The sequence below is a fragment of the Tachyglossus aculeatus genome, chromosome 23 (genome assembly GCF_015852505.1).
Source record: "Tachyglossus aculeatus isolate mTacAcu1 chromosome 23, mTacAcu1.pri, whole genome shotgun sequence".
NCBI classification, from domain to species: domain Eukaryota; kingdom Metazoa; phylum Chordata; class Mammalia; order Monotremata; family Tachyglossidae; genus Tachyglossus; species Tachyglossus aculeatus.
In genome coordinates, this window is record NC_052088.1 from 4,671,208 (window position 1) to 4,697,100 (window position 25,893).

General features: G+C 45.1%; 1 protein-coding gene across 1 annotated transcript in view; it reads right to left on the minus strand.

Annotated features, from left to right (window-relative positions):
• The window catches only part of MTHFD1 (methylenetetrahydrofolate dehydrogenase, cyclohydrolase and formyltetrahydrofolate synthetase 1), an 80,828-nt gene that overhangs the window by 36,978 nt on the left and 17,957 nt on the right, over positions 1-25,893 (minus strand). Inside the window, exons 2-8 of the mRNA XM_038765475.1 lie at positions 23,093-23,177; positions 20,855-20,914; positions 18,657-18,710; positions 14,173-14,309; positions 11,401-11,501; positions 3,544-3,680; positions 1,503-1,614 (exon numbers count right to left, since the gene is read on the minus strand). Coding sequence (XP_038621403.1) covers positions 1,503-1,614; positions 3,544-3,680; positions 11,401-11,501; positions 14,173-14,309; positions 18,657-18,710; positions 20,855-20,914; positions 23,093-23,177 — 686 coding nt within the window. The remainder of the gene's footprint in view (positions 1-1,502; positions 1,615-3,543; positions 3,681-11,400; positions 11,502-14,172; positions 14,310-18,656; positions 18,711-20,854; positions 20,915-23,092; positions 23,178-25,893) is intronic.

Here is a 25,893-nt window from a genome sequence, read left to right on the forward strand (position 1 = left end):
ATGCAGGAAATAACTTCATTTTAGGGAACTGTGAGTCCCTGTCGCATGATAGCAGGTGAAATTTTGGAAATACTGTGACATAATGCAGAAGCTGAAGTGGACAATGACATGGTATTTTTCTAGCAATCGCTATACAAGAAAGTCATTTACCTACTACAATATAGGTACCTATACCTATTCACAGGTACATATACCAATTTATATAGGTACTGTGAGCCCACTGTTGGGTAGGGACCGTCTCTATATGTTGCCAACTTGTACTTCCCAAGCGCTTAAGTACAGTGCTCTGCACACAGTAAGCGCTCAATAAATACGATTGATTGATATAGGTAGATTAATACCTACTTACAGGTACATTTACCTATACTGTAGTCATCATTAGGACTTGAGATAGAAATACCTGAGCAGAGGGCTAGTTCTACTGTAGGGTTTTTCCCAGTCCTTGTAACTGAGAAGGCAGAACTGGTCAACCACCCAAGGTTTTCCTAGCTCCTTCTAGCCAAAGGACCTGAAGGTCAGCAAACTAGAAAAAGAAAAATCTTACACACATCTCTAACCATGAGTTTGCTCCTAAACTTGGCAAAATAAATATTCCTTTTGACAAATTCTCCACAACTAAAGCTGTGCCTGTTAAGAGATTGGGTGTCCAACAGAACCACCAGCACTGCACTGAGAAAACTGCTAAAATTCAAATATACAAGACAATCGGGGAATGATACTCAGATAGGATTAATGCTCCTATAATTAAACATTGAGGGGCACAGTGCTATTTCCTGGTTACTCTCCTTTCTACCATTCTGGAATTCAGGAGTGGCTGCCAGCTTGGTAAGGGAACAACAGTACTCAGCCTGGCAGAGTAAGTAAGGATTCAGTCAGTCAAAAGGAAAGTTTTTTCTTTTTTCCCCTCTGATCTGATAGAGCTGGTTAGGGACTAAAAGGGCAGAGTATTTTGTTTTGTGTTTCGTGTTCATCTCTAAGGATGCACAAAACCACTCCTGCTCTTATTCAATCTAGGCGTTTTATCGTGAACAGCTAGGGAAGAAATTTTGTTTTGCAGGAGATACAAGGTTTGAAACAGAATCAATTCAAATGTCATACTGCAAGCAGTGAAAGTGATGAGAGCAATTTCCATCTTCCGTTAGATAATTACCCTGCGAGAAAATGAACAATCAATTATAAGCTAAGGCTTAAAAAAAGCACGGTGGGAGGATAAGGGGGGAGGTTAGAAATGGGGAAAACTTCACGGTGACAAACTTTCCTAGCAATTTAATAACTGTATCTCACACCTAGGAGTGGGAGGGGGAAAGATGATTATTCCACTGCTGTAAGAAAGACATTAGCTGGCGGCCACCTGCAGAATCATTCCAGTCCTCAATTTCCGCACTTCCTTCAAAAATGCTTAATGGCCCAAATCCCAGATTAGAATCGTGATCAACATCTGCAGCAATGGAAAACTTGCACCACAAGCAAATATGCTTCACAGTATTCCTCATAGCGCTCACCGGGTACATAGTTGATTCCACAGTCTATAACCACAGCGCTGGGTTTTATCCACTCTCCTTTCACCATTTCAGGTTTTCCGGTCGCCACCACCAGAATATCAGCTTTGCTGATCTGGAAACAAAACAATTCATCATCCCTTTGGTTAATTCAGGCACTTGGCCGCCAAGTTCGGTGGACGGATCAGGCAACCTGCTTCTATTCTCAGCTCAATTCATAATCCAAAAGAAGCTACCTAAATTCTAAAGCCCAGTTTTCTCGATTCATAATCCAAAATAAGCTGCAGAAATTCTAAACCCCAGTTTTCTCACAGTGGAAAACGTAATTATAATCTGCACAGGGATAGTACGATACGGGAATCTGCCCTTCACGTACCTGGGACGTAAAGCCCAAAGAAATCAAGGCATTATTTACAACCAGCATGGCAAAGGACTTGAACAACACACAATTTACCTGGCGCCCTCAGCAAAACAGCAAGGGCCCTGAGAAAAATCAATCGGTCGGATTTATTGAGCGCTTTCTGTGTGCAGAACACTGTATTAAGCACTTGGGAGAGAACTATAACAGAGTTGGTAGACACATTCCCTGCTCACAGACAGCTTACAGTCTAGAGATGTGTTAATAGGGCTTTGAAGATGGGGAAAGCAATAGTAATAGTACTCGTTAAGCGCTTACTATGTGCCAAGCGCTGTTCTAAGCACTAAAAGTATGTCAAACGTGAAGGGCGAGGGGGGGAATGATAAATGCTTTCTCTGTGCAGAGCATTGTACTAAGCACAAGGGGATAGTGCCATCACGGTATTACTGTGGCTCAAAAGAAATGGTGGAAAATAACTTCTTGACTATGCAACTTGTTCAGTCAATCAATCAACTGTATGTACGGAGCGCTTACTGTGTGCAGAGCATTTCACTAAGCGCTGGGGGGAATACCAAACAACAGAGTTGGTATACACGTTCCCTGCCCACAAGGAGTTTCCAGTCTAAAGGAGGAGTTTACATTCTAAGACTGCTCAGAAGAATACAATACAATCAAGCTGTTAAGGTGGCAAAGGCTTAAAAAGGACCAAACCTGGCACTAGAACTAACACACCTAGAAAGTGACCCGTTTCAATCTGAAAACGTTCAGGCTGAAAGCGCATTCCCTTAGTTGATGACTGCTTGATTCATCTTTGATTTTTATGGTGCTTATTAAGCACTTATTATATGCCAGGCACTGTACTAAGCTCAGGGGTGGATATATGTATATATGCATATATGTTTGCACAAGGCTAAAAAGGACCAAACCTGGCACTAGAACTAACACACCTAGAAAGTGACCCGTTTCAATCTGAAAACGTTCAGGCTGAAAGCGCATTCCCTTAGTTGATGACTGCTTGATTCATCTTTGATTTTTATGGTGCTTATTAAGCACTTATTATACGCCAGGCACTGTACTAAGCTCAGGGGTGGATATATGTATATATGCATATATGTTTGTACATATTTATTACTCTTTATTTTACTTGTACCTATCTATTCTATTTATTTTATTTTGTTAGTATGTTTGGTTTTGTTCTCTGTCTCCCCCTTTTAGACTGTGAGCTCGCTGTTGGGTAGGGACTGTCTCTATATGTTGCCAATTTGTACTACCCAAGCGCTTAGTACAGTGCTCTGCACATAGTAAGCGCTCAATAAATACGACTGAGGATGATGATGATGATGATACAAGCTAATCAGTTTGGACACAGTCCTTGTCCCCCAAGGGACTCCCAGTCTTAATCCCCATTTTTCAAGATGTGGGAAACTGAGGCAGCCAAGCAACGTGACTTGCCCAAGGCCACACAGCAGACAAGTGGCAGAGCTGGGCTCGGAACCCGGGTCCTTGTGACTTGTCCCCGTAAAATACCGAAGGGGTCTAGACCAAGATTCAACGTTCAACGAAATCGGATCAAAGTGAGCAATGAAGCAAGTTGTTGCGCCGTCACCCCGCATACCGCAGAAACTTTCTTCTTTGTTCAGGCCCAACTTGAAGCGGGGTACGCTGGGCAGATTAATGAGCTCTTACCTCCTCAGCTAACTTGGCGGTCTTTGAGTGACAGGTAGTCACGGTGGCATTGTTCCACAGCAGGAGATCATGCATTGGGGCACCGACAATCTTACTGCGGCCAATCACCACGGCGTGCCTCCCGGCAATCTGCACCCCTGGAACAAAAGCAGCCCGGGTTACAAACGGCCCCGATTCTAATAATAATAGGTTCATGGGTTCAAATCCCGGCTCCCCCAACTGTCAGCTGTGTGACTCTGGGCAAGTCGCTTCACTTCTCTGGGCCTCAGTGACCTCATCTGTAAAATGGGGACTAAAACTGTGGGCCCCCCGTGGGACAACCTGATCACCTTGTAACCTCCCCAGCGCTTAGAACGGTGCTTTGCACATAATAAGCACTTCATTCAATCATATTTGAGTGTTCACTGTGTGCAGAGCACTGTACTAAGCGCTTGGGAAGTACAAGTCAGTAACATATAGAGACGGTCCCTATCCAACAGCAGGCTCACAGTCTAGAAGGGGGAGACAGACAACAAAACAACACATATTAACAAAATAAAATAAATAGAATAGTAAATATGTACAAGTAAAATAGAGTAATAAATCTGTACAAACATATATACAGGTGCTGTGGGGAGGGAAAGGAGGGGGCTCAGTGTGGGAAGGCCTCCTGGAGGAGGTGAGCTCTCAGTAGGGCTTTGAAGAGAGGAAGAGAGCTAGCTTGGCGGATGTGCGGAGGGAGGGCATTCCAGGCCAATAATAAATTCCAGGCTTAATAAATACCATCATTATTATTATTAATAATAATAATAACAATGACAACAACAATAATAATGCCATTTGTTCAGCGCTTACTATCTGCCAAGCACTGGGGTAGGGACAAGATAATCAGGTCCCAGGTGGACTCAGAGTAGGAAGAACAGTATCGAAACCTCATTTTACAGCTGAGGGAACTGAGGCACAGAGAAGTGTCTTGCCCAAGGCCACAGGGCAGGCAAGTGGCGAAGCGGTATTAGAACCCAGGTCCTCTGATTCCCAGGTCCTGGCTCTTTCCCACCAGGTCGCGGAGAAGCAGCGTGGCTCAGTGGAAAGAGCCCGGGCTTTGGGGTCAGAGGTCATGGGTTCAAATCCCGGCTCCGCCAATTGTCAGCTGGGTGACTTTGGGCAAGTCACTTCACTTCTCTGGGCCTCAGTTACCTCATGTGTAAAATGGGGATGAAGACTGTGAGCCCCATGTGGGACAACCTGATCACCTTGTAACCTCCCCAGAGCTTAGAACGGTGCTTTGCACATAGTAAGCGCTTAATAAACACCATCATCATCATCATCATCTAGTGCTAAACCGTACTGAGATATTATGGGGAACAGAATCAGCTCAAGATCTCTGGCCCCCAATGGACTGTAAGCTTCTTGGGCACACACCCTGTGTCTTCCGATTATTTCATACCCACTAAGGAGCTTAGTACAGTACTCTGCACATAGTAGGCACGCAATAAATACTGCGGAGGGGCTGACTTGGCAAAACGAAGGGATGTAGCAGGCAGTTGATAGAAGGTGAGAAGGGAAAATCAGAGAAAAAAGAGACACCTCCAGCTTAACAGTGCTCTACGCAATGTCTTGTTGGCCAAGATGATAGGGTCGGACGGAAGGAGGGAGTGTTACAGGACTAGCATATTAGCGCAGTGCTCTGCACACAGTAAGCACTCAATAAATACGATTGAATTGAATGAACAGCATTTCCTGAGTACCTGCTGGGTTGCAGTCCACTGTCCTAGGTGCATGAAAAATAAGACTGTGAGCCTGTTGTTGGGTAGAGACTGTCTCTGTTGTCAAACTGTACTTTCCAAGTGCTCAGTACAGTGCTCTGCACACAGTAAGGGCTCAATAAATATGACTGAATGAATGAAAGTGGCAAGTGCCCTGCCTTCATGAAGCTTAAACTCTAAGAGTGAGACAAACATGCTAGAAAGGTCAAAAATAAAGCAGACACACACACAAACACAGGAGCGTAAGGGGGGTATAAACCCATTGATAAATCTCTTTTGCAGCTCCTCCTCAGCCTCCCACCCCCTAACTGTGGGGTCCTCGAAGGCTCAGTTCTGGGACCCCTTCTATTCTCCAACTACACCCATTCCCTTGGGGAGCTCATCAGCTGCCACAGCTTCAGCTACTATCATCTCTGCAGATGTCTCCCACATCTCCAGCTCCAGCCCCAACCTCTCTCCTCCTTGACAGTCTCACATTTCCTCCCGCCTTCAGGCCACTACTACTTAGATGTCCCGCCAACATCACCAACTCCAGCGCTGTCCAGAGCAGAACTCTTCATCCCCGACAAATCCTACCCTGCCTGACTGTCCCATCAGTGGTGACGGGACAACTCCACTTCGTCTCACAAGCCTGCAACCTTTCTATTATCATTTGGTCACTTCCCTTCTTCAACCCTCATTGCCCATCACCAAATTCTGCCAGTTCTGTCTTAACATCTCCATCCAAAACTACTATCTCGCTGGCCCAAGCACTTGCCATATCCCATCTTGACTAAGCCACCAGCCTCCTCACTGACCTCCCTGACTTTAGCTGCCCCCCCCTTCACCATTCCATACACCACTCTGCTGCCCAGGCTTTTCTAAAATGTCACTCTATGCCCATATCCCAGTGGATAGAGCACAGGCCCGGGAGTCAGAGGTCACGGGTTCTAATCCCGGCTCCGCCACTTGTCCGCTGTGTGGCCCTGGGCAAATCACTTCACTTCCGTGTGCCTCAATCACCTCATCTGTAAAATGGAAATTAAGACTGTGAGCTCCATGTGGAACATGGACTGTGTCCAACCTGATTTGCTTGTAATAATAATAATAATAACAATGGCATTTATTAAGCGCTTACTATGTGCAAGGCACTGTTCTAAGCGCTGGGGAGGTTACAAGGTGATCAGGTTGTCCCACGGGGAGCTCACAGTCTTAATCCCCGTTTTACAGATGAGGTAACTGAGGCACAGAGAAGTTAAGTGACTTGCCCAAAGTCACCCAACTGACAGTTGGGGGAGCTGGGGTTTGAACCCATGACCTCTGGCTCCAAAGCCCATGCTCTTTCCATTGAGCCATGCTGCTTCTCCAACCCCAGCGCTTAGACCAGTGCCTGGCACACAGTAAGTGCTCAACAAATACCACAATTACTATCATTACCATTTTTACTCTTCAGAAACCTCCAAATGTTGCTTATACACCTCTGCATCGAGCAGCAACTCCTCACCATTGGCTCTCTCTCCCCGTTTATTGATTCTCGCTTCTCTCCAGCTCACACACCTCACTCCTCTGATACCAACCGACTCACTGTGCCTTGCTAACTTTCACCACCAACCTCATGGTCAAGCCCTCCCTTCTGCTTTAATGCTCTCCCCCTTCATAACTGACAATCCCCCACTCTCCCCATCTTCAAAGCTCAGTTACATTGCATCTCATCCAAGAAGGCTTCCCTGACATCCCTCTTCTCCCCATCCGATTCTCCCTCACACACACCCCCACCTCAGCACTCAAATACATATCTTTATACTCAGTTAATTCCCCTGTAATTTAACATCTGTCACCCCCACCTAGATTGTAAGCCCCTTGGGGGCAGGGACACGGTCTACTGATCAATCAGTGGCATTTGTTGAGCAGTCACTGTGAGCAGGGCATGGTACTAAGCACTTGGAAAAGTACAGTGCAACAGATTGGGTTGCTGCGAACCCTGCCCAAAAAGAATTTACGGATTACAAGGGGAGAGGGACTTTCAAGTAGACAGGGGAAATAGCCGAGCATAAGAATATTTACCCAAGTATCTGTTCTCCCTCCCCCTTAGACTGTGAGACCCATGAGGGACAAGGACTGTTTTCAATATGATTACCCTGTATCTATGCCAGTGCGGTGCTTGACACAAAGCCCTGTGAGCAGATGAGCTCTCCAACAGAGTGAGTGACTGGGAGAAGCCCATTGTAAGAGGGAAAGACACAGAGGAGGAGCCAGATAACGTAACTGAGAAGGCACAGAGAGCAAGGACGAGACCCAGGACAGCACGGGTCAGAAAAACCCGAGGGCTGGTCGAGTCTGAGGAGGAGGAAGGAGGGGGCAACAGTTTCTAAGGAAGCAGAGAGAAGGTTAGCCCCAGTGATTAGACAAGGCCTATCGATGACAGAGGAGAGAGCAGTCTCAATTTTGTGTGTGTGTGTGCATGTGGCATTTATTAAGAACTTACTATGTGCCAAGCGAAGTACTAAGTGCTGAGTAAGATATAGGACAATCAAGCGAGGCACAGTCCCTGTTCCCTCTGGGGCTCACAGACTGAAGATGGTTGAGAGGGGAGTTAGTGGAGAGGAGATTAACGGCCTGGTGGACAGAGCCCGGGCGTCAGAAGGACCTGGGTTCTAATCCCGGCTCCGACTGTCTGCTGTGTGGCACGGGCACAAGACTTAACTTCTCTTGTGCCTCCGTTTCCCAATGTGTAAAATGGTATTACAACTGTGAGCCCCACGTGGGACATGGACTATGCCCCGTCTATCATGTATCTACCCCAGCACTCAGTACAGTGTCTAGTACACAGAAAGTGTTTAAGATCAAAAAAATAAAAAAGGATCCATTTTAGGAATTCGGATAGGAGTGGGAGGAGGGAGAGGGCATGCTAGCTGGAGGGGACCGTGAGATCGAGAGAGGGCTTTTATAAAAAGGGTGAGACAGTGTGACAGAAAGAAGAAGGGAAGGAGCAGGAGGAAGAGTGAGAAGTTGAAGGGGGCCATGGGCGGAGAATTTAGGCTTGAGATTTTAGGAGGTGAGAGGGGACAGGGGTTGGAGGGGTAGGTAGAGGTGGTGGATTAAGGAGCAGGTAGGAGATCTCCTGGGAGACAGCTGGAAGAAGGGAAAAAGACAAGGAATAGAGAGGGATAATGGAAAGATTTGGCAAAGTTCCTGCCTGATGGCTTTGACTTTACTACCTATTGGGTGAGGGTAGTGGGGGTGCCAGAAGGGATTTGTAGGCGTGGAAGAGTTGATAGGGATAATGGGCGTGTGAATCAATGACGAACGGCAAAGTTGCCAAGCAGAAAACGGACCCGAGTTAGAGCACGAGAGAATGGATATGTAGCAGAAAAAGTCTGCTCTGGAGCCCGGATTTCCCGCCCACTGTGTTTAGCCGGTGCCGAAACAGACAAAGGAGGGCTGTGGGTTGCAGGTGTGAGAGTGACAAAGTCACACTCATGGCCGGGGAGTTGAGGTTGATGGAGAAGGCGGAATTGAGGATGTGTATGCTTGCGCCCAGAGCGGCGGGAGGAAGTGACGATGAGGCAAAATGGCCTGGGATGGAGGAGTGGATCTAGAGTGCAGAAGCTGTGACTTGGGGCGAGGTCTGAATTTGAGGGGCAGAGGGTGTGGAGGAGGGGGCAGATCAGAAGGCTCCCATCAGGCAGGGCGCCACAAGATTTCCACTTCAAGAGTCCAATCCGCTGGAAAATTTTGCCTTGGGTCCCATCCACAAACTGAAAATTTCGTGTGGGCTCTCCTTCTGGTGAAGATTTTTTTTAACATTTTAAAAGTCAAATGCAGTTTAAGCGAAATCCATTCACTGAGTCAGAGAAGAGTGGGATGAAAACCCACACTTAAAAATGAAAAGGTTGACAACCAGCTAATCTGTCACATTTAAGAGTATCTAATTCGTTTCATGGAATAGTGACTGGCAATTGGGAAACAAAGACATCAATTCAGACAGGATTATAATTATTAGGAGGTCGTTAAAGCCATCTATTCATTCATTCAATCGTATTTATTGAGCGCTTACTGTGTGCAGAGCACTGTACTAAGCGCTTGGGAAGTACAAGTTGGCAACATATAGAGACGGTCCCTACCCAACAGTGGGCTCACAGTATAGAAATGTGTCTGTTTATTGTTGCAGTATACACTCCCAAGTGCTTAGTACAGTGCTCTGCACAAAGTAAGCGCTCAAATACGACTGAATGAATAACTGGAATTTATTAAGTGCTTACTGTGCGCCAAGCACTGTACTACTAGAGTGGAGGCAAAATAATCAGGTCCCACGTGGGGCTCACAGTCTAAGTAGGAGGGAGAACGGGTATGGAATCCTATTTTGCAGATGAGGGAACTGAGGCACAAAGAAGTGAAGTGACTTTCCCAAGGTCACACACCAGGTAAGTGGCAGAGCTGGGATAATAACAATAATGATGGCACTGGTTAAGCGCTTACTATGTGCGAAGCACTGTTCTAAGCGCTGGGAGGGATATAAGGTGATCAGGTTGTCCCACGTGGGGCTCACAGTCTTCATCCCCGTTTTACAGATGAGGGAACTGAGGCTCAGAGAAGTGAAATGACTTGCCTGAAGTCACACAGCTGACAAGTAGCAGAGGTGGGATTAGAACCCACGACCTCTGACTCCCAAGCCCGGGCTCATTCCACTGAGCCGCGCTGCTGATTAAAACTCAGGTCCTCTTGACGCCCAGGCCCACGCTCTTTCCATCTGTTAAGCGTTAACTCTGCGTTAAGCTCTGTTCTAAGTGTTGGAGTAGATACAAGTTGACTTGTACTTCCCAAGCGCTTAGTACAGTGCTCTGCACACAGTAAGAGCTCAATAAATACGACTGAATGAAAGAGGTTGAACAGATTGCTTGCTGTATGCACAGCACTGAACTAAGCGCTTGGGAGAGTACAACACAAGAGAGTTGGCAGACGTGTTACCTGCCCATAAGGAGCTTATTAATTCAGTGCCCTGCACACAGTAAGTGCACAATAAATACCACTGATTGGGTTTTCTAGGAGACCTAGCGTGGCAAGCTCGGGATGGGACTGAGCAGAAAACAGCTAAAACAACACCGAAACAGACTTGAAACATGACTCCTGCTCTCAATTAGTTGAAAATCTAGCAACCCGTTTCTGATCACTTATGAAAATATTAAGTAAAACTGGTCTTAGCACTAACCCTCAGAAGATTCAACTATTTACATTTCTCCACTGCAAAAAGTGGTCATTTTTTCCCCAACCCTCTGTTTCCTCCTGAAAAAACCACATTCCCTCCAATTCTAGGACTTCTTAGAACACATCTTTGGAACCAGGCTAAAGATCTTTTGGAAATCAAAATGTTATTTCCAGATTTCCCTTTATCCCCACGCTTATTTATTCAGAGAACTCCAGCTATCAGTGAGGCGTGCTCTCCCCTTACACTGTTGTCTTTCCACACAAATGTTGAAGTGCTTACTGATTATAAATTCAATGATAGACCCAGATCCTTAAAAAAACCAACCCTCCCATGGCTTCCTCCAGTTATCACTCCATCTCCCTCTTACCAATCCAAACTCCTTTAATTGTCTACCCCTGCTTTCTTCACTTCCCCCTGTGGAAGCAAAGGATCCACTATCTTGCAGCTGAATGGCTGAACACCATCTTAGGTTTACCGACCCTGAAAACGCTCTCGTTCAGTTCAAATTCCTTAGCTAGCAGAGACCTCCCCCCCACCGACGCCAAAGTGAAAGACTCCATTCACATTCTGTTACACACTTCTGAATAATTTCTGAAAAATTCTTATTAGCTTTGGCATTTCCTGAAGCATCTTCTCCAAAATCCTTTTTGGCCTACCCAATTTCTGACCTGTACGTGACTTTTCATTCTTAACGGACTTCCCTGTTCTCTCCCACTACTCATCAAGCCCTGATAATGACTGAGAACTTGGTCCATCAGATTCTGATAAAGGTCTCCTCCCATCCCTCAGAGGCTGATTTTGGACTTTTGGGGGAAGGATAAATTCCTCAGACTTTTACGAGAACCCTTATAAGTATATGCTGATGCTAACAATGAAGGGTTTAACACAGGGGTCTTGAAAAACAGATGACAAGATTTTATTACTTACCAGTCTCTCTGATGAGCTCCAAACACCCCTTAGGCGTACAGGGGATAAAGCAATCTCCCAGGTCACCTCTAGCAAGCTTCCCAGCGTTGATGCTGGTTAGTCTAAAAAGTTACAACAACAAGGGTATTAGATTATAAGCCCCTCTCCACTCTATAAGCTCGTTGTGAGCAAGGAACAGGCAGACCACTTCCGCTGTGCGATACTCTCCCAAGCACTTAATACAGTGCGCTGCACCCAGTAAGCGCTCAATAAGTACCACTGATTGATTAGACGATTGATAATTTTAGATACACAGGCAAAAAATAGGTTTTGCAGTACAAATGAAACTCATGCAATCTACAAAGATAGATATTTGACAGAAAAGCATGGATGAAGGGTGGTCAGAGTACTATACATGATGACCTTGTATCCTCCCCAGCGCTTAGAACAGTGCTCGGCACATAGTAAAAGCTTAACGAGTGCCATTATTATTATTATTAAAATGGGGATGAAGACTGTGAGCCCCATGGGGGACAACCTGATGACCCTGTATCCTCCCCAGCGCTTAGAATGGTGCTCGGCACATAGTAAGTGCTTAACAAATGTCATTATTGTTATTGGGTAAAAAAATATTATAAATAAGATGGTGACAATAGAAGACCAGCATGGGGTCAGTGCGTTCCCCAGCCAGGGAATCACCAGTTTGGCCCCACGGCCCGCCAGGCCAGGCTAGGGACTGAGACCTGCCACAATCAAGGAAGCTGTGTGGCTTATTGGAAAGAGGGCGGGTTTAGGAGTCAGAGGACGTGGATTCTAATCCCGGCTCCACCACTTTGTCAGCTGTGTGGCTTTGGGTGGGTCACTTAACTTCTCTGTGCCTCAGTTCCCTCATCTGTAAAATGGGGATGAAGACTGTGAGCCCCAAGTGGGACAACCTGATTACCTTGTATCTACCCCAATGCTTAGACATTGCTTGGCACATGGTGAGTGCTTAATAAATACTATAAAAAAAATAAAAAGTTCACCAGACACTCCAGAAGACGAGCTTGAAGCCACATGTCCTAGGATCCTGGGTGAAAAGAGCACCGGGGTGAAATTGTTTTTACACTGAAACCGAGTCCTGGCCTGTTTGGGATTACTTCATCCCCTGCCTGACAAAGATTCTTAAAATAACAGAGGACGCATTTCCAATGCAACGGAAGCAATGTCTGTCAGTCTGTCAATCGTACTTATTGAGCGCTTACGGTGTGCAGAGCACTGTACTAAGCGTTTGGAGGAGTACAATACAACAATAAACCAACACATTCCCTGCCCACTATAGTCTGGAGGGGAAATCGACGCTGAGCAAGCACATGCTGGAAATGATCAGAGTGGCAGAAACAAATATGTATATATCTATATATCTATATATAGATATCTATATAGATATAGATATATCTATATATCTATATAGATATTTTTATACATATATATATATATATGGCAAGGCATACAGATTCCTAAGTATTCAGGCTTAGGATCAAGTCAGACTGAATTGCATGGTATATGCTGAATATTGCCACTACTCAAAAGAACGAACCCAGCGGAGATACAGAAGGCATCGCCACAGAAGACATACATCAGGTATTATTGGTAAATCACGGACTGTCAGGTGAAGGGTTTCAATCCCAAGATTTGGAGGGTTTAGGGAACAAGGCACAGTTGGAGTGGTACTGCAATACACATTCAGCCAAAGGCGTTCAAGTTTCTATTTTCACTTGTAGGGGTCCAAAAGGAGTGACCAGTAATTCCTGTAGATAGGCACCAGTTTGGTCAATCCTAGTGGACTAATCAGGTGCAGTGAGTTAACCCTAAGGGGACTGAGAAGGAAACTGACCAGATCCCAAAAGCACAGGAAATGAAACAGAATTAGTGGCCTCTATTGGCTGCTTTTCCCACTCCTTCAGGATGGATTCATATTCATTCCCAAGTAGGAGCATTATCTTTCTCCCCACCTCCAGGCTACTGCTCCGTATTCAATTAATGAGTAAAATGACCACGGTGATAATTGTTTAGTGTTTCTGGTATTATCAAGCGCTACTGTTTAGTGTTTCTGGTATTATCAAGTGCTGTGCTAAGCACTGAGGTAACTACGAAGCAGCGTGGCTCAGTGGAAAGAGCACGGGCTTTGGCGTCAGAGGGCATGGGTTCAAATCCCAGCTCCGCCAACTGTCAGCTGTGTGACTTTGGGCAAGTCACTTCACATCTCCGTGCCTCAGTTCCCTCATCTGTAAAATGGCGATTAAGACTGTGAGCCCCCCATGGGACAACCTGATCACCTTGTAACCTCCCCAGAGCTTAGAACGGTGCTTTGCACATAGTAAGCGCTTAATAAATGCCATTATTATTATTATTGTTGTTATGAAACAGTCGGATCAGAGCCAGTCCCTGTTTCACACAGAGTTCACAGTTTAGGAGGGAAAACAGATATTTACTCCCCATTTTACAGGTGATGAAATGGAGGCACGGGTAAATTAAGCAACTTACCCAAGGCCATTCAACAGGCGGAGCCGAGATTAAAACTCAGCTCTCCTGACTCCCACTCCCGTGCTCTTTCCACTCTACCACATTACTCCTAAATAAGAAGTGTTCAGGTGAACGGCAGCATGGAAGTGCACCAACTGATCAGCCGTGTATATGGCCGTGTGCATTCTTAGAAGCAAAGCATAATGAAGGTTTCCTAATAAAGCTGAGGCGCCTGGGCCTTCGAGTTTACACATGCAACAGATCAAATAGAGGAAACTCCACTTATACCCGTCTATGTCCTTTTCAGGTGCAACAGCATTGGTCACTGCCTCGACATTGATCGTTTTCTCAGAATCCAGAGGTAACTGCACTACGAGTCCATGAACGGAAGGATCTTCATTCAGCGACGTGACACATCTCAATACCTACAAGAGGGTCGAAATGAGCTATTAAAGGACTGGAAGGGAATTTCTAAGGGCAAAAAACAGGGTTAGATGGATTGCTTGGGTAATATTTCATCTCGCCGTCGAGTCATTTCCGACCCATAGCGACACCACGGACGCATCTCTTCCAGAACACCCCACTCCCTATCTGGAATCGTTCCGGTAGTGGATCCATAGAGTTTTCTTGGTGAAAATCTGGAAGTGTTTTACCACGGCCGCCTGCCGCACAGTAAACTCGAGTCTCCGCCCTCGACTCTCTTCCATGTCGCTGCTGCCCAGCACGGGAGTTTCGACTTATAGAAGATGGCCTTCCACTCGCTAGCCACTGCCCAAGCTAGGAATGGAATGGGTATGCCTCCGCTTGACTCTCCCTCCCAGAGTCAAGACTGGTAGAGGACTGGAAACTCTCCAGGTGCGACCCAGAGTTGGGGGTAGTATTTAGGGGTCTCGAAAAGTAGTCACTCTCTTTCACTAATGTTCTTTCTCTCTGCTGTTTTTGTTTCCATTTGTCTCAAGATCCTCTTAAAACCTAGTGTTCAAAAAGAGTCAATTGATCAATAGTGTATATTGAGTGTTCTTCACGATGGCATGTGTTCCAAAGTGTCGCTTATTTTTCCGCTGGATGCTACGATTTGAGAGCGACAAAGTGGGATTAAAAGGGAGCATGGCTCCAACGCTAGACAACTGACTACATCAATTAAATCAATCAATCATAGATATTTACTGAGCACGTACTGTGTGCAGACCACCTTACTAAGCACTTGGAGAGTAATATATAAAGGAGTTGGTAGATATGTTCCCTGCCCACAATTCCCCACCCACAGTGAGCTTATGGTCTAGAGGTGGGAGAAACACATTCATAGAAATAAATTATGGATAGGTACGTAAGTGCTGTGAGGCTGAAGGAGGGTTTAATAAAGGATGCAAGAGTGCTGCAGAAGGGCTTAGTCAGGGAAGGCTTCTTGGAGGAGAGGGCCTTTATTAAGGGTTTACGTACCAGGACTTGGTTACCTTTAGACGCTGTCCTGTCACTGGAAGCAAAGTATCATCATCATCATCAATCGTATTTATTGAGCGCTTACTGTGTGCACAGCACTGTACTAAGCGCTTGGGAAGTGCAAATTGGCAACATACAGAACATAAAGTATGGCTTGTGAGGCTGATGGAATTGTTCAAGGAATCAGGTGTGGCTTTTCTGGCCAGTCCAAAGCTTGCTGTCATAAAGCTTTCGAAGCTTTATGACTGTTCTAAGCAGTGGGGTAGATACAAGATGATCAGGTTGGACACAGTCCCTGTTCCACACAGGGCTCACGGTCTTAATCCCCACTTTAAAGATGAAGTAACTGAGGTAGAGAGAAGTGAAGTGACTTGCCCCTGGTCTCGGGGGAGACAAGTGGCAGAGGCAGGATTAGAACCCACGGCCTTCTGATTCACAGGCCCGTTCTCCATCCAAGCGGCCACGTTGCTTCTCCCGCAGGCAGGGTGAGCCAGAGCCTAAGTGCCGCCTTGATCCTTGACGACTTCAATATCCATGTGGATGTGCCCGACAACCCTTCTGGCTGCCCGCTTTCTATCGCTCATCAATCCCACTGACCTCCTGCTCCAGCCCATCTCACCCATTCACCAACGTGGACACACGCTCAATCTCATCACCTCTAGTCACTCACAACGTCTATCCTCACCGACTCTAAAATCCCTCTCTCCAACCACAACCTCCCCACCTGTCTTCTTTCCCACAGATCCCCTCCCCGCAAATCTGGCGTGTCGGAGACCGCCGACCTTTTGACCCCCTCCAATCTTCTCAAGTCATCACGTCCCACTTGGCCTCCATACCCAAACTCCATTCCCATGAGAGCCTCAACATCACCCCCTCTTCTGAAGTCAACTCAGCATGGCTCAGTGGCAAGAGCCCGGGCTTTGGAGTCAGAGGTCATGGGTTCAAATCCCAGCTCTGCCAATTGTCAGCTGTATGACTTTGGGCAAGTCACTTAACTTCTCTGGGCCTCAGTTACCTCATCTGTAAAATGGGGATTAAGACTGTGAGCCCCCCGTGGGACAACCTGATCACCTTGTAACCTCCCCAGCGCTTAGAACAGTGCTTTGCACATAGTAAGTGCTTAATAAATGCCCTTATTATTATTATTACTATTAACTCATTCGTTTCCCCATACCTTTGTCAATCTCATATGACTAACCCGAATGACCTCCACAGTCCACTCCCTGCCGGGTCAACCTTTATAACATTGCTAAAATCCACGCTGTTCTCTCCATCCGAACTCTTCTTCTTCAAATGCCGTCGTTTCCCACCTATAGAGACTCCATGGACACACCCTCTTCAGAACATCCCATCTTCTGTCATAAAGTCATTCTGGTATGTATATCCCTTGGGGCTTTTTGGTAAAGATATGGAAGTGGTTTACCATTGCCTCCTTCTGCTCAGTAAAAACTTGAGTCTCTGCTGTTGCCTTTGATCTCAAAGTTTTGATCACTTGATCTCTGACTCTTTGACTTGATCTTTGACTCTTTCCTATGCTGCTGCTGGCCAGCACAGGTGAACTGACTTTGACACTTCAGCTTTGACCTTTCCATTCTGGGTAGCCCTACATGGCACAGCTCTAAGCTTCATCCGTGTATGCAAACTCACCTGCCACAAGGCGTTGATTCATACTTGAGCCATCCAAACTGCTACCAAGTTAAACCAAAGATTTATCCTATCCCGCCTTGAATACTGCTTCAGTCTCTTTGTTGACCTTCCTGTCCTTTCTCTCCCCACTCTAGTCCATATTTCACTCTGCTACCCGGATCACTTTGCTACAAAAACGTTCAGTCCGTGCTTCCCCACTCAATCAATCAATCAGTTGTATTTATTGAGCGCTTACTATGTGCAGAGCACTGTACTAAGCGCTTGAGAACCTTAAGAACCTTAAGAACCTAGAGTGGTTGCCCACCCGCCTCTGCAAACAGAAAATCCTTCCCAACGGCTTTAAAGCAATCAGTCACCTTGCCGACTTCTCTGATTTTCTACTACAACCCAGCCCACACACTTCGCTCTTCTCTTCTCCCCAAGCTCTTTAGTTCAGTACTCTGTACACAGTTAGCAATCAATAAATAATTGATTGATTAATGCCAACCTACTCACTGCACCTCAATTTCACCTCTCTGGACATAGACCTCTTGCCCGCACCCTGCCTCTGGCCTGGAACGCCCTCCTTCTTCACATCCAATAGACAATCACGTGCCTCACTACAAAATCTTCTTAAAACCACATCCTCTCCAAGAGGCCCTCCCCAACTCACTCCTCATTTCCTCTTCTGTCACTCCCTTCTGTGTCACCCTTGAACTGGGATTCGCAGCCCATATTTATCCCTCCCTCAGCCCCATAGCACTTTTAAACAGACCCATAATTTCGTTATCTTAAGTGTCGGTCTCCCCCTCCAGATTGTAAGCTCGTTGTGGGCAGGAAACATGTCTATCAACGCTGTTGTATTGTACTCTTCCAAATGCTTAGTATTCTGCACGCAGTGAGAGCTCAATAAATACAATTGATCGATTGATGGAATGCCTTGCTTCGTTCGCCTCCCAACATTGGAACAGCCAGGTCTTTCAATTTGCCCCGACCCGGCCCCCCATTCTGGTATGACTCAGCTGTGTGACTTTGGGCAAGTCACTTAGCTTCTCTAAGCCTCAATTACTTCATCTGTAAAATGGGGATTAAGACTGTGAGCCCCACGTGGGAAAACCTGCTGACCCTGTATCTACCCCAGTGCTTAGAACAGTGCTTGGCACATAGTAAGCACTTAAATACCATTACTATTATTATTATGAGTCACGTTTTACTCTCATGCCTGATAGGAAGCAGAAGACTTTAAAAGCACTCAATAACCTTGTCCCTCCTACCATACTTCCCTGATTTCAATCAATCATATTTATGAGCTCTTATTGTGTAGGGCACGCAACTAAGTGCTTGGGAAAGTACGTACAATACAACTACTACAACCCAGCCCTCACATTTCGCTCCTTTAATACCCACTTACTCACTTTATCTTGATCTTCTATCTCGCCGCCAACCTATCAGTGTTACTGCTGATTGATTGACTAAAAGGCATGATCCATATCCTCGAGGACTTACAAATGAACAGGGCAGAGAGACCGACAAAAGTTCATTTTTAATTAGGAAAAAAAATACAGATTTAGCTAGTATCAAAATGAGAATGAAGAGATGGAGAAGTAAATAAGTAAATGCATGTATGTAATATATTTCCTACTCTTTTCTATATATGAATCTATGCAAGACTTTGAGGGACAAAATGCATCAATTCAAGGACTCACCTCGGTTTCTGTTGCAGTGTCTGACAACTTGATATGTGTGGCTTTGATCCCAATCTGGGAAAAGAAAAATTAAAACAATTAAAACCTGAGTTCTTAACTAATGGACTCTAGAGAATAATAACAATAATAATAACGATTGTAGTATTTGCTAAGCACTTATTTTGTGCCAGGCACTGTACAAAGCCCTAGGGTGGAGAAAAGCAAATTGGGTTGAACACAGTCCCTGTTCCACATAGAGCCCACAATCTTAATCCCCATTTTACAGAAGAGGGAAATGAGGCATACGGAAGTGAAGTGACTTGTCCAAGATCACACAGCAGGCAAGTGGTGGAGTGGGATTAGGACCCAGGTCCTTCTGACTCCCGGGGCCATTCTCTAGCCACTACTTGTAAATATACATTGGAACAAGACAAAGAATGCTATTTATCATTAATTCCCTCTGTTAGAGGAACTTCTGAACAGTTTTTTAAAACTTTTTTAATCCCAACTCATTCTTCAATTATTATCTGAGAAATTTTCATTTCCCTTCTATTCAATTCTTACAATTTGTTTTACGAAGGGGAAGCAAACCACGTAGAAGCAACTTGGCCTAGGGGAAATAGCATGCACCTGAGAGTGAGGAAACCTGGATTCCAATCCTGGCTCCATCACTTGTCTCCTATGTAACCTTGGGCAAGTAACTTTGCATCTCTGTGCCTCAGCTCCCTCATCTGCAAAATGGGGATTCAATGCCTGTTCCCACTCCTACTGTGAGCCCCGTGTGGGACCTGATGATCTTGTACCTTTTCTTGCATTCCTTTTCTCACTCTCCACCTCTGTATTGATTCTTGGGGACTTCAATATCTAGGTGGATGTCCCAACCACCCTTCTCCACCCCCACCTCCTCTCGTTCTTCTAGTCATCATCATCAATCGTATTTATTGAGCGCTTACTATGTGCAGAGCACTGTACTAAGCACTTGGGAAGTACAAATTGGCAACATATAGAGACAGTCCCTACCCAACAGTGGGCTCACAGTCTAAAAGTCCAATGACCTCTTGCTTCACCCCATCTCACACGCTCACCAGCCTGGGGACACATTTGATCTTATAATCTATAGACACTCCACCACACCATAACCTCCTCACCTGTTCTCTTTCCCATTCACCCGTCCCCAACAAGTCTGTCCTATTCCCCCACAGAGACCTCCGAACTTTTGATCCCCTGCAATATTCTAAAGCCATCAATCATGTCCCATTTGGTCCCCATACCCAAACTACTTTTTCCTGAGGCACAAACTTCCCTCCACACCACCCTCCCCGCTGAACTCAACTCACCTGCTCTCCTGTCCCTCTGTCGATACTGTACCACTAACCCGCAAGTGGAAGACCGCTGGCAGAAATCCAGACATCTGTCTGACCACGTCCACCTTATTCTCACCTGCTTCAATTCAAGTCATCCCTCTTCTCTGCCCAACAACAAAACTTCTCCTTCCTAATTCACTCTCTTATCCATTGTCTTCGTCACCCGTTCCAGACATTTAACTACCTCATCAAACCTCCCATCCCCCACCATCTCTTTCCCCCTAATGGCCTGGCCACATACTTCAATAACAAAACTGAAGTGATCATGTGTGATCTCCCTAAACTCTTCCCTGTTCCTCTTGCCTCGTCCTTTTCGACTCTCCCTATAGTCCCAGCTGTATCAAGAGATCTCTCGCCTCCTCTCAAAATTTACCGCTATTACCTGTGCTTCTGACCCAACCCCTTCATACCTTATGAAAACACTTGCCCCCTTCCCTCCCCAACTGCCATCTTCAACCGTTCCCTTTCCAATGGCTTCTCCCCACATTGCTTTCAAACGTGTTTCCGTATCCGTGCTCCGAACACAGTAAGACCTCAATAAATAGCTTGGACGATGATGACTATCTACTCCGGCGTTTAGTACAGTGCTCGACACACAGTCAGCATTTAATACTGCAATTATTGTTATTTATAATAACTTTGTTAAAATTAAATCGTTATTATTTATGATGATTACCGTGAATGCAAATGTCAACAAAAAATATCAACTGCCAAAGTTACTCTACCTCTGTAAAATGGCCACGTTGTGTTTCCCAAAAATGGTATAAAGAAGAGGTTTCAAAAAAAGGGGGTGGGGTAGGAACAGAAAGGGTAAAGTGCAAGAGACAGCTGATGTTTGGAATATCCTTTCTTTACCTCTTCAGCCGCTTTCAGCTTCATATTTATATAGAGATGTGAATCCTCTCGGTTTCCAACCTAAAAATAGGCAAAAGAATATTCATCAGATCACGTACATCTAGAAAATCCAGACAGTCTCCCCGGTCCAACTTAGATGGAGAAGTAAACATTAAATGAAGCAACTCGAATTGTGTTTAGGGAATGTAGAAAAAGTTAAGAATCTTACTAATCTAAGAAAGCGTGACACACAAAGAAGGATATATCACAGAAATACCAGATACAGCCTTCCCATGCAGATCTTTTTTTCCCAGGTTTTCTAAATTACATGGCATCACCATCAAGAAATATGCTGAGTTATGGGAAAGGTGTGAACTACCTCTCCCTTGGAAAAACATCAATCTATCCTCCCCACCATGTGCTGGGTTTTGCAGGAAGGAAGGAAGCACTGGCTTCCTGACATCTGAAAATAGCTACCTGGTTGCTAGAAGCTATCCCCTTCACAGCATTTGTTAATGAGACTGAAGGAGCTTCTCCCTCGCCTTTTCAAATGAAATTAGATCGTGATGAAAGGGCAGAGTGAAGTTGTTTTAAAAATTTGAAAATGGGGCCGAATTCTTCGTGGTGTAGATGCCTTCTCAGCCCACTTTGGGAAAACGGCATGACTGCTCTTCAAATTCAGGGCATTTACTTAAAGGTATACAAGACAGATCGGCTCAGGGCTGCAAAGAAATAAAAACTCACATTTCTGACACATTTCTGATACATGTGCCACAGTCACTCATTACAGCTATTCAAACCGGGAAGAAAAGGACTTCTGATCCACCATCTTCTAATTTCCAAGATCGCAGGACAAATAACGGTTCTTTCTGCTACTCATAACCAAAGGCTCTAAAAAGCAATGTTTGCGCACAGGGGTGGGTAAAGATGGTAAAGGATGTATGCATTACAGCCTTGAAGGCAGGGCTACCAAATGATAAGCACCACTGCCCCAGGCTTTCCTGGGGAAAATTCTTTGTCACTTGGCTCTGTATCCTTTATTCGCCGGACCCTCAGCCCCACAGTGCTTATGCACACACCCATAATTAATTTTAATGTCTGTCTCCCCCTCTAAGCTATAAGCTCCTTGTGGGCAAGGAACATGTTTAACAACTGTTATACTGTACTCTCCCAAGCGCTCAGTACAGTACTCTGCACAGAGTAAGTGCTCAATAACTACAATTAACTGATTGACTTAATAAACATCATTGACTGATTGAGCCACTGAACGGGAATGGAGTTTCAGGTTGGAGGGAGGACGCATGCAAGGGGTCAAAGGAGAGAGAGACAAGTTTGAGGACAGGAAAACGGTAAGTCAGACCATAGCGAGTTAGTAAGCCCATTTGGTCTTACCTAGTGAACCTGATTTTCCCTTATTTGAAGAGCTTTTTTGTGGCGTTGCAGCATACTGTAGCAATTTAGAAGTGTTTACAATACCGTAATGCCCCAGGAGAACACATACTGGTGTGTGGTGGAGATGAGATCTTTGGTGTTGGTGGAGGGGCTCGTGCGAGTGTTTTCCCCCATCTTTTTAATAATAATAATTATTATTATATCATTATTATACTGATGGTATTTGTTAAGCGCTTACTTTAGGCCAAAAACTGTTCTGAGAGCTCACCTCCTCAAGGAGGTCTTACCAGACTGAGCCCCTTTTTCCCTCTCCTCCTCCCCATAGCACCTGTATTTAATAATAATAATGGCACCCCCATTTAATAATAATAATAATAATAATAATAATACTGATGATATTTGTTAAGTGCTTACTTTGGGCCAAGCACTGTTCTGAGAGAGAGCCCACCTCCTCCAGGAGGCCTTCCCAGACTGAGCCCCCTTTCTCCTCTCCTCCTCCCCATAGCACCTGTATATAATAATAATAATAATGGCATTTATTAAGCGCTTACTATGTACAAAGCACTGTTCTGTATATATGTATATGTGTTTGCACACATTTATTACTCTATTTTACTTGTACATATTTATTCTATTTCTTTTATTTTGTTAATATGTTTTGTTTTGTTGTCTGTCTCCCCCTTCTAGACTGTGAGCCCGCTGTTGGGTAGGGACCGTCTCTATATGTTGCCAACTTGTACTTCCCAAGCGCTTAGTACAGCGCTCTGCACAGTTAGTGCTCAATAAATACGATTGAATGAATGAATAAATGAATTCTGTGGAACAATGCAAATGAAAACGGCTCACTCCAGCAGAGTAGCAAAATACCTGTAATATCGCCAGGCCTGGTCTGAAATTTGGCACTTGCTCTCGCATCTGGGCAACTTGCCTCTTCAGTTTCTCCCTTATTTGCCTGAGGAAAAAAAAGAGAAAGTCAACAGGAGTCCTGAACTGGCAGAAGTGACAGGTCTTAGACAGGTGAAATGCATTTGTTCCCAAACTGTAACGTTACACCCACCCTACGGTCTCTTTTGGGGAGTACGTGGTGATGGAACCAAACACTGCCTGGGGATGACTCGATTTTCTTTTTAATGGTGTTCGTTAAGCACTTAAGCACTGGGGTGGAAACAAGCGCTTAATAAATGCCATTATTATTATTATTATTAAACAAGCTAGTTCTGGCCCCAACCACTGATCTTGCTTTTCTGAAAAGCAATACCCCATCATTCCACTACCAACAGAACATTTAGCCCAAGAAGAATTTCAACTAATGAAAGGCTGCCAATGGGCAATGAGCAGAGGGAACCGGCAAAGGGAAAGCAAGCTGCAAGCAGGTGGAACTGAGGGAGTAACTAAATGCAAGCCAGGTTTAGGCCTGCTTGGGCTGACCCTGCACAATCAATCAATCGTATTTATTGAGCACACACTGTGTGTGGAACACTATGTTAAGTGCTTGGGAGAGTACAATGTAACAATAAATGACACATTCCCTGCCCACAAAGAGGTTACGGTCTAGAGCGGGAGACGGACGTTAATATAATTCTCCCCTTCCCCATCGCCCGCGCCCTACCTCCTTCCCCTCCCCACAGCACCTGTATATGTTTGTACAGATTTATTACTCTATTTGTTTTACTTGTCCATATTTACTATTCTATTTATTTTGCCAATGATGTGCACCTAGCTTTACTTCTATTTATTCTGATGACTTGACACCTGACCACGTTTTGTTTTGTTGTCTGTCTCCCCCTTCTAGACTGTGAGCCTGTTGTTGGGTAGGGACCGTCGCTATATGTTGCCAACTTGTCCTTCCCATGTGCTTAGTACAGGGCTCTGCACACAGTAAGCGCTCAATAAATACAATTGAATGAATGAATGAATACTTAACTGCTGTGGGGCTGGAAGGGAGCGTAAGTAAAGGGAGGGAATCGGGGCGACGCAGAAGGGAGTGAGAGAAAGGGAAATGAAGGGATTCAACAAAGACCACAGATTGCTCGATGAGGGACCAAGTAACTGTGTCCTCTCCCCACCCTCCCTGCCGTCTCCCGCTCTGCCCCTTCCCCCTCGCCACACTGCCTGCAGACTTCATTCCTGTCATCATCTTTTCTCCGATCTCCCCCAACCGACCTTTCTCTCACCCTCCCCTCTGCTTGGAATTACTCCCCTTGACAGCCACATCCCTCCCTTTCTTCAAAGACTGTGGACATCGGGAGGCTTAGAACAGTGCTTCGCACATAGTAAGCGCTTAATAAATGCCATTATTATTATTATTCCCTCAGTAATTTCTAATTCACTCATTCATTCAATCGTATTTATTAAGCACTTACTGTGTGCAGAGCTCTGTACTAAGCGCTTGGAAAGTACAATTCGGCAACAGATAGAGACAATCCCTACCCAATAACGGGCTCACAGTCTAGAAGGGGGAGACAGACAAAACAAGTAGACAGGCATCCATAGCTTTGGAGTCAGAGGTCATGGGTTCAAATCCCAGCTCCGCCAACTTTCAGCTGTGTGACTTTGGGCAAGTCACAACTTCTCTGGGTCTCAGTTACCTCATCTGCAAAATGGGAGTTAAAACTGTGAGCCCCCCGTGAGACAACCTGATCACCTTGTATCCTCCCCAGCCCTTAGAACAGTTCTTTGCACATAGTAAGCACTTAACAAATACCATCATTATTATTATTATCAAAATAGATAAATAGAATTTTATATATATATATACGCATCATTAATAAAATAAATAGAATAATACTACCCCCAGCTGCCTCATTGGACCTTCCGTGCCTCTTAGCCTTCACAACTCCCCATCCCACTTTGGAGACCACGTTACAGTTGTAGTAATAATCAAATTTACTATGCACATATTACATCCAGGGCACAGTGCTGGGCTCTGGGGAAGAATACAAAGGTGGGCATTAGCCTGACACTCAAGGGGTTCACAATCTAAGACTATGATGCTGCTGATGATAGGTGGGGGACAAACACATCAGCAAAGATGAAACAATAAAACACCTACACAACATAAAAGACAAGGACAAATGCACAAAACAAAAACCAAAGCAGCGGGGCAAGGTGGCTGAACGAATGAATTAATAAAAAAAAAAATCCCAGATTAGCCAACCCCCAGAATGAAAAGAATCAATTAATGGAGCAGACCTGTTCCCTGGTACCCTGGCTCTCCCAGGCCTAGTATCCACTGAGTAAGAAGCAGCCTGGCCTAGTGGAAGAGACCTGAGTTCTAATCCTACCTCAAGGAAGCACTTCACTCTCTGTGCTCGGTTCCCTCATCTGGATTATCGGGATTCACTACCTGTTCTCCCTCCTACTTAGACTCTGAGCCCCATATGGGACCTGATGATCTTGTATCTACCAACACCTACGGCCGTGGTTGTTATATAGTATGCACTTAAATACCACAAATTACTATTATTATTATTATATTACCGAAGGAAATTTGTGGTGCAGAGAACGAAAGAAGCAACTCCACCTAGAAGAAATATAATGGCTTCAAAGCGCACATATTGTGCCAATCTCTTTCCTTTCAATTATACCAATTAAAGAATTATCAGATGGATAAAAAAAATCTTCCCACTGTCAGTTTCGTAACCCAAACAATATACTTTTAACACCAA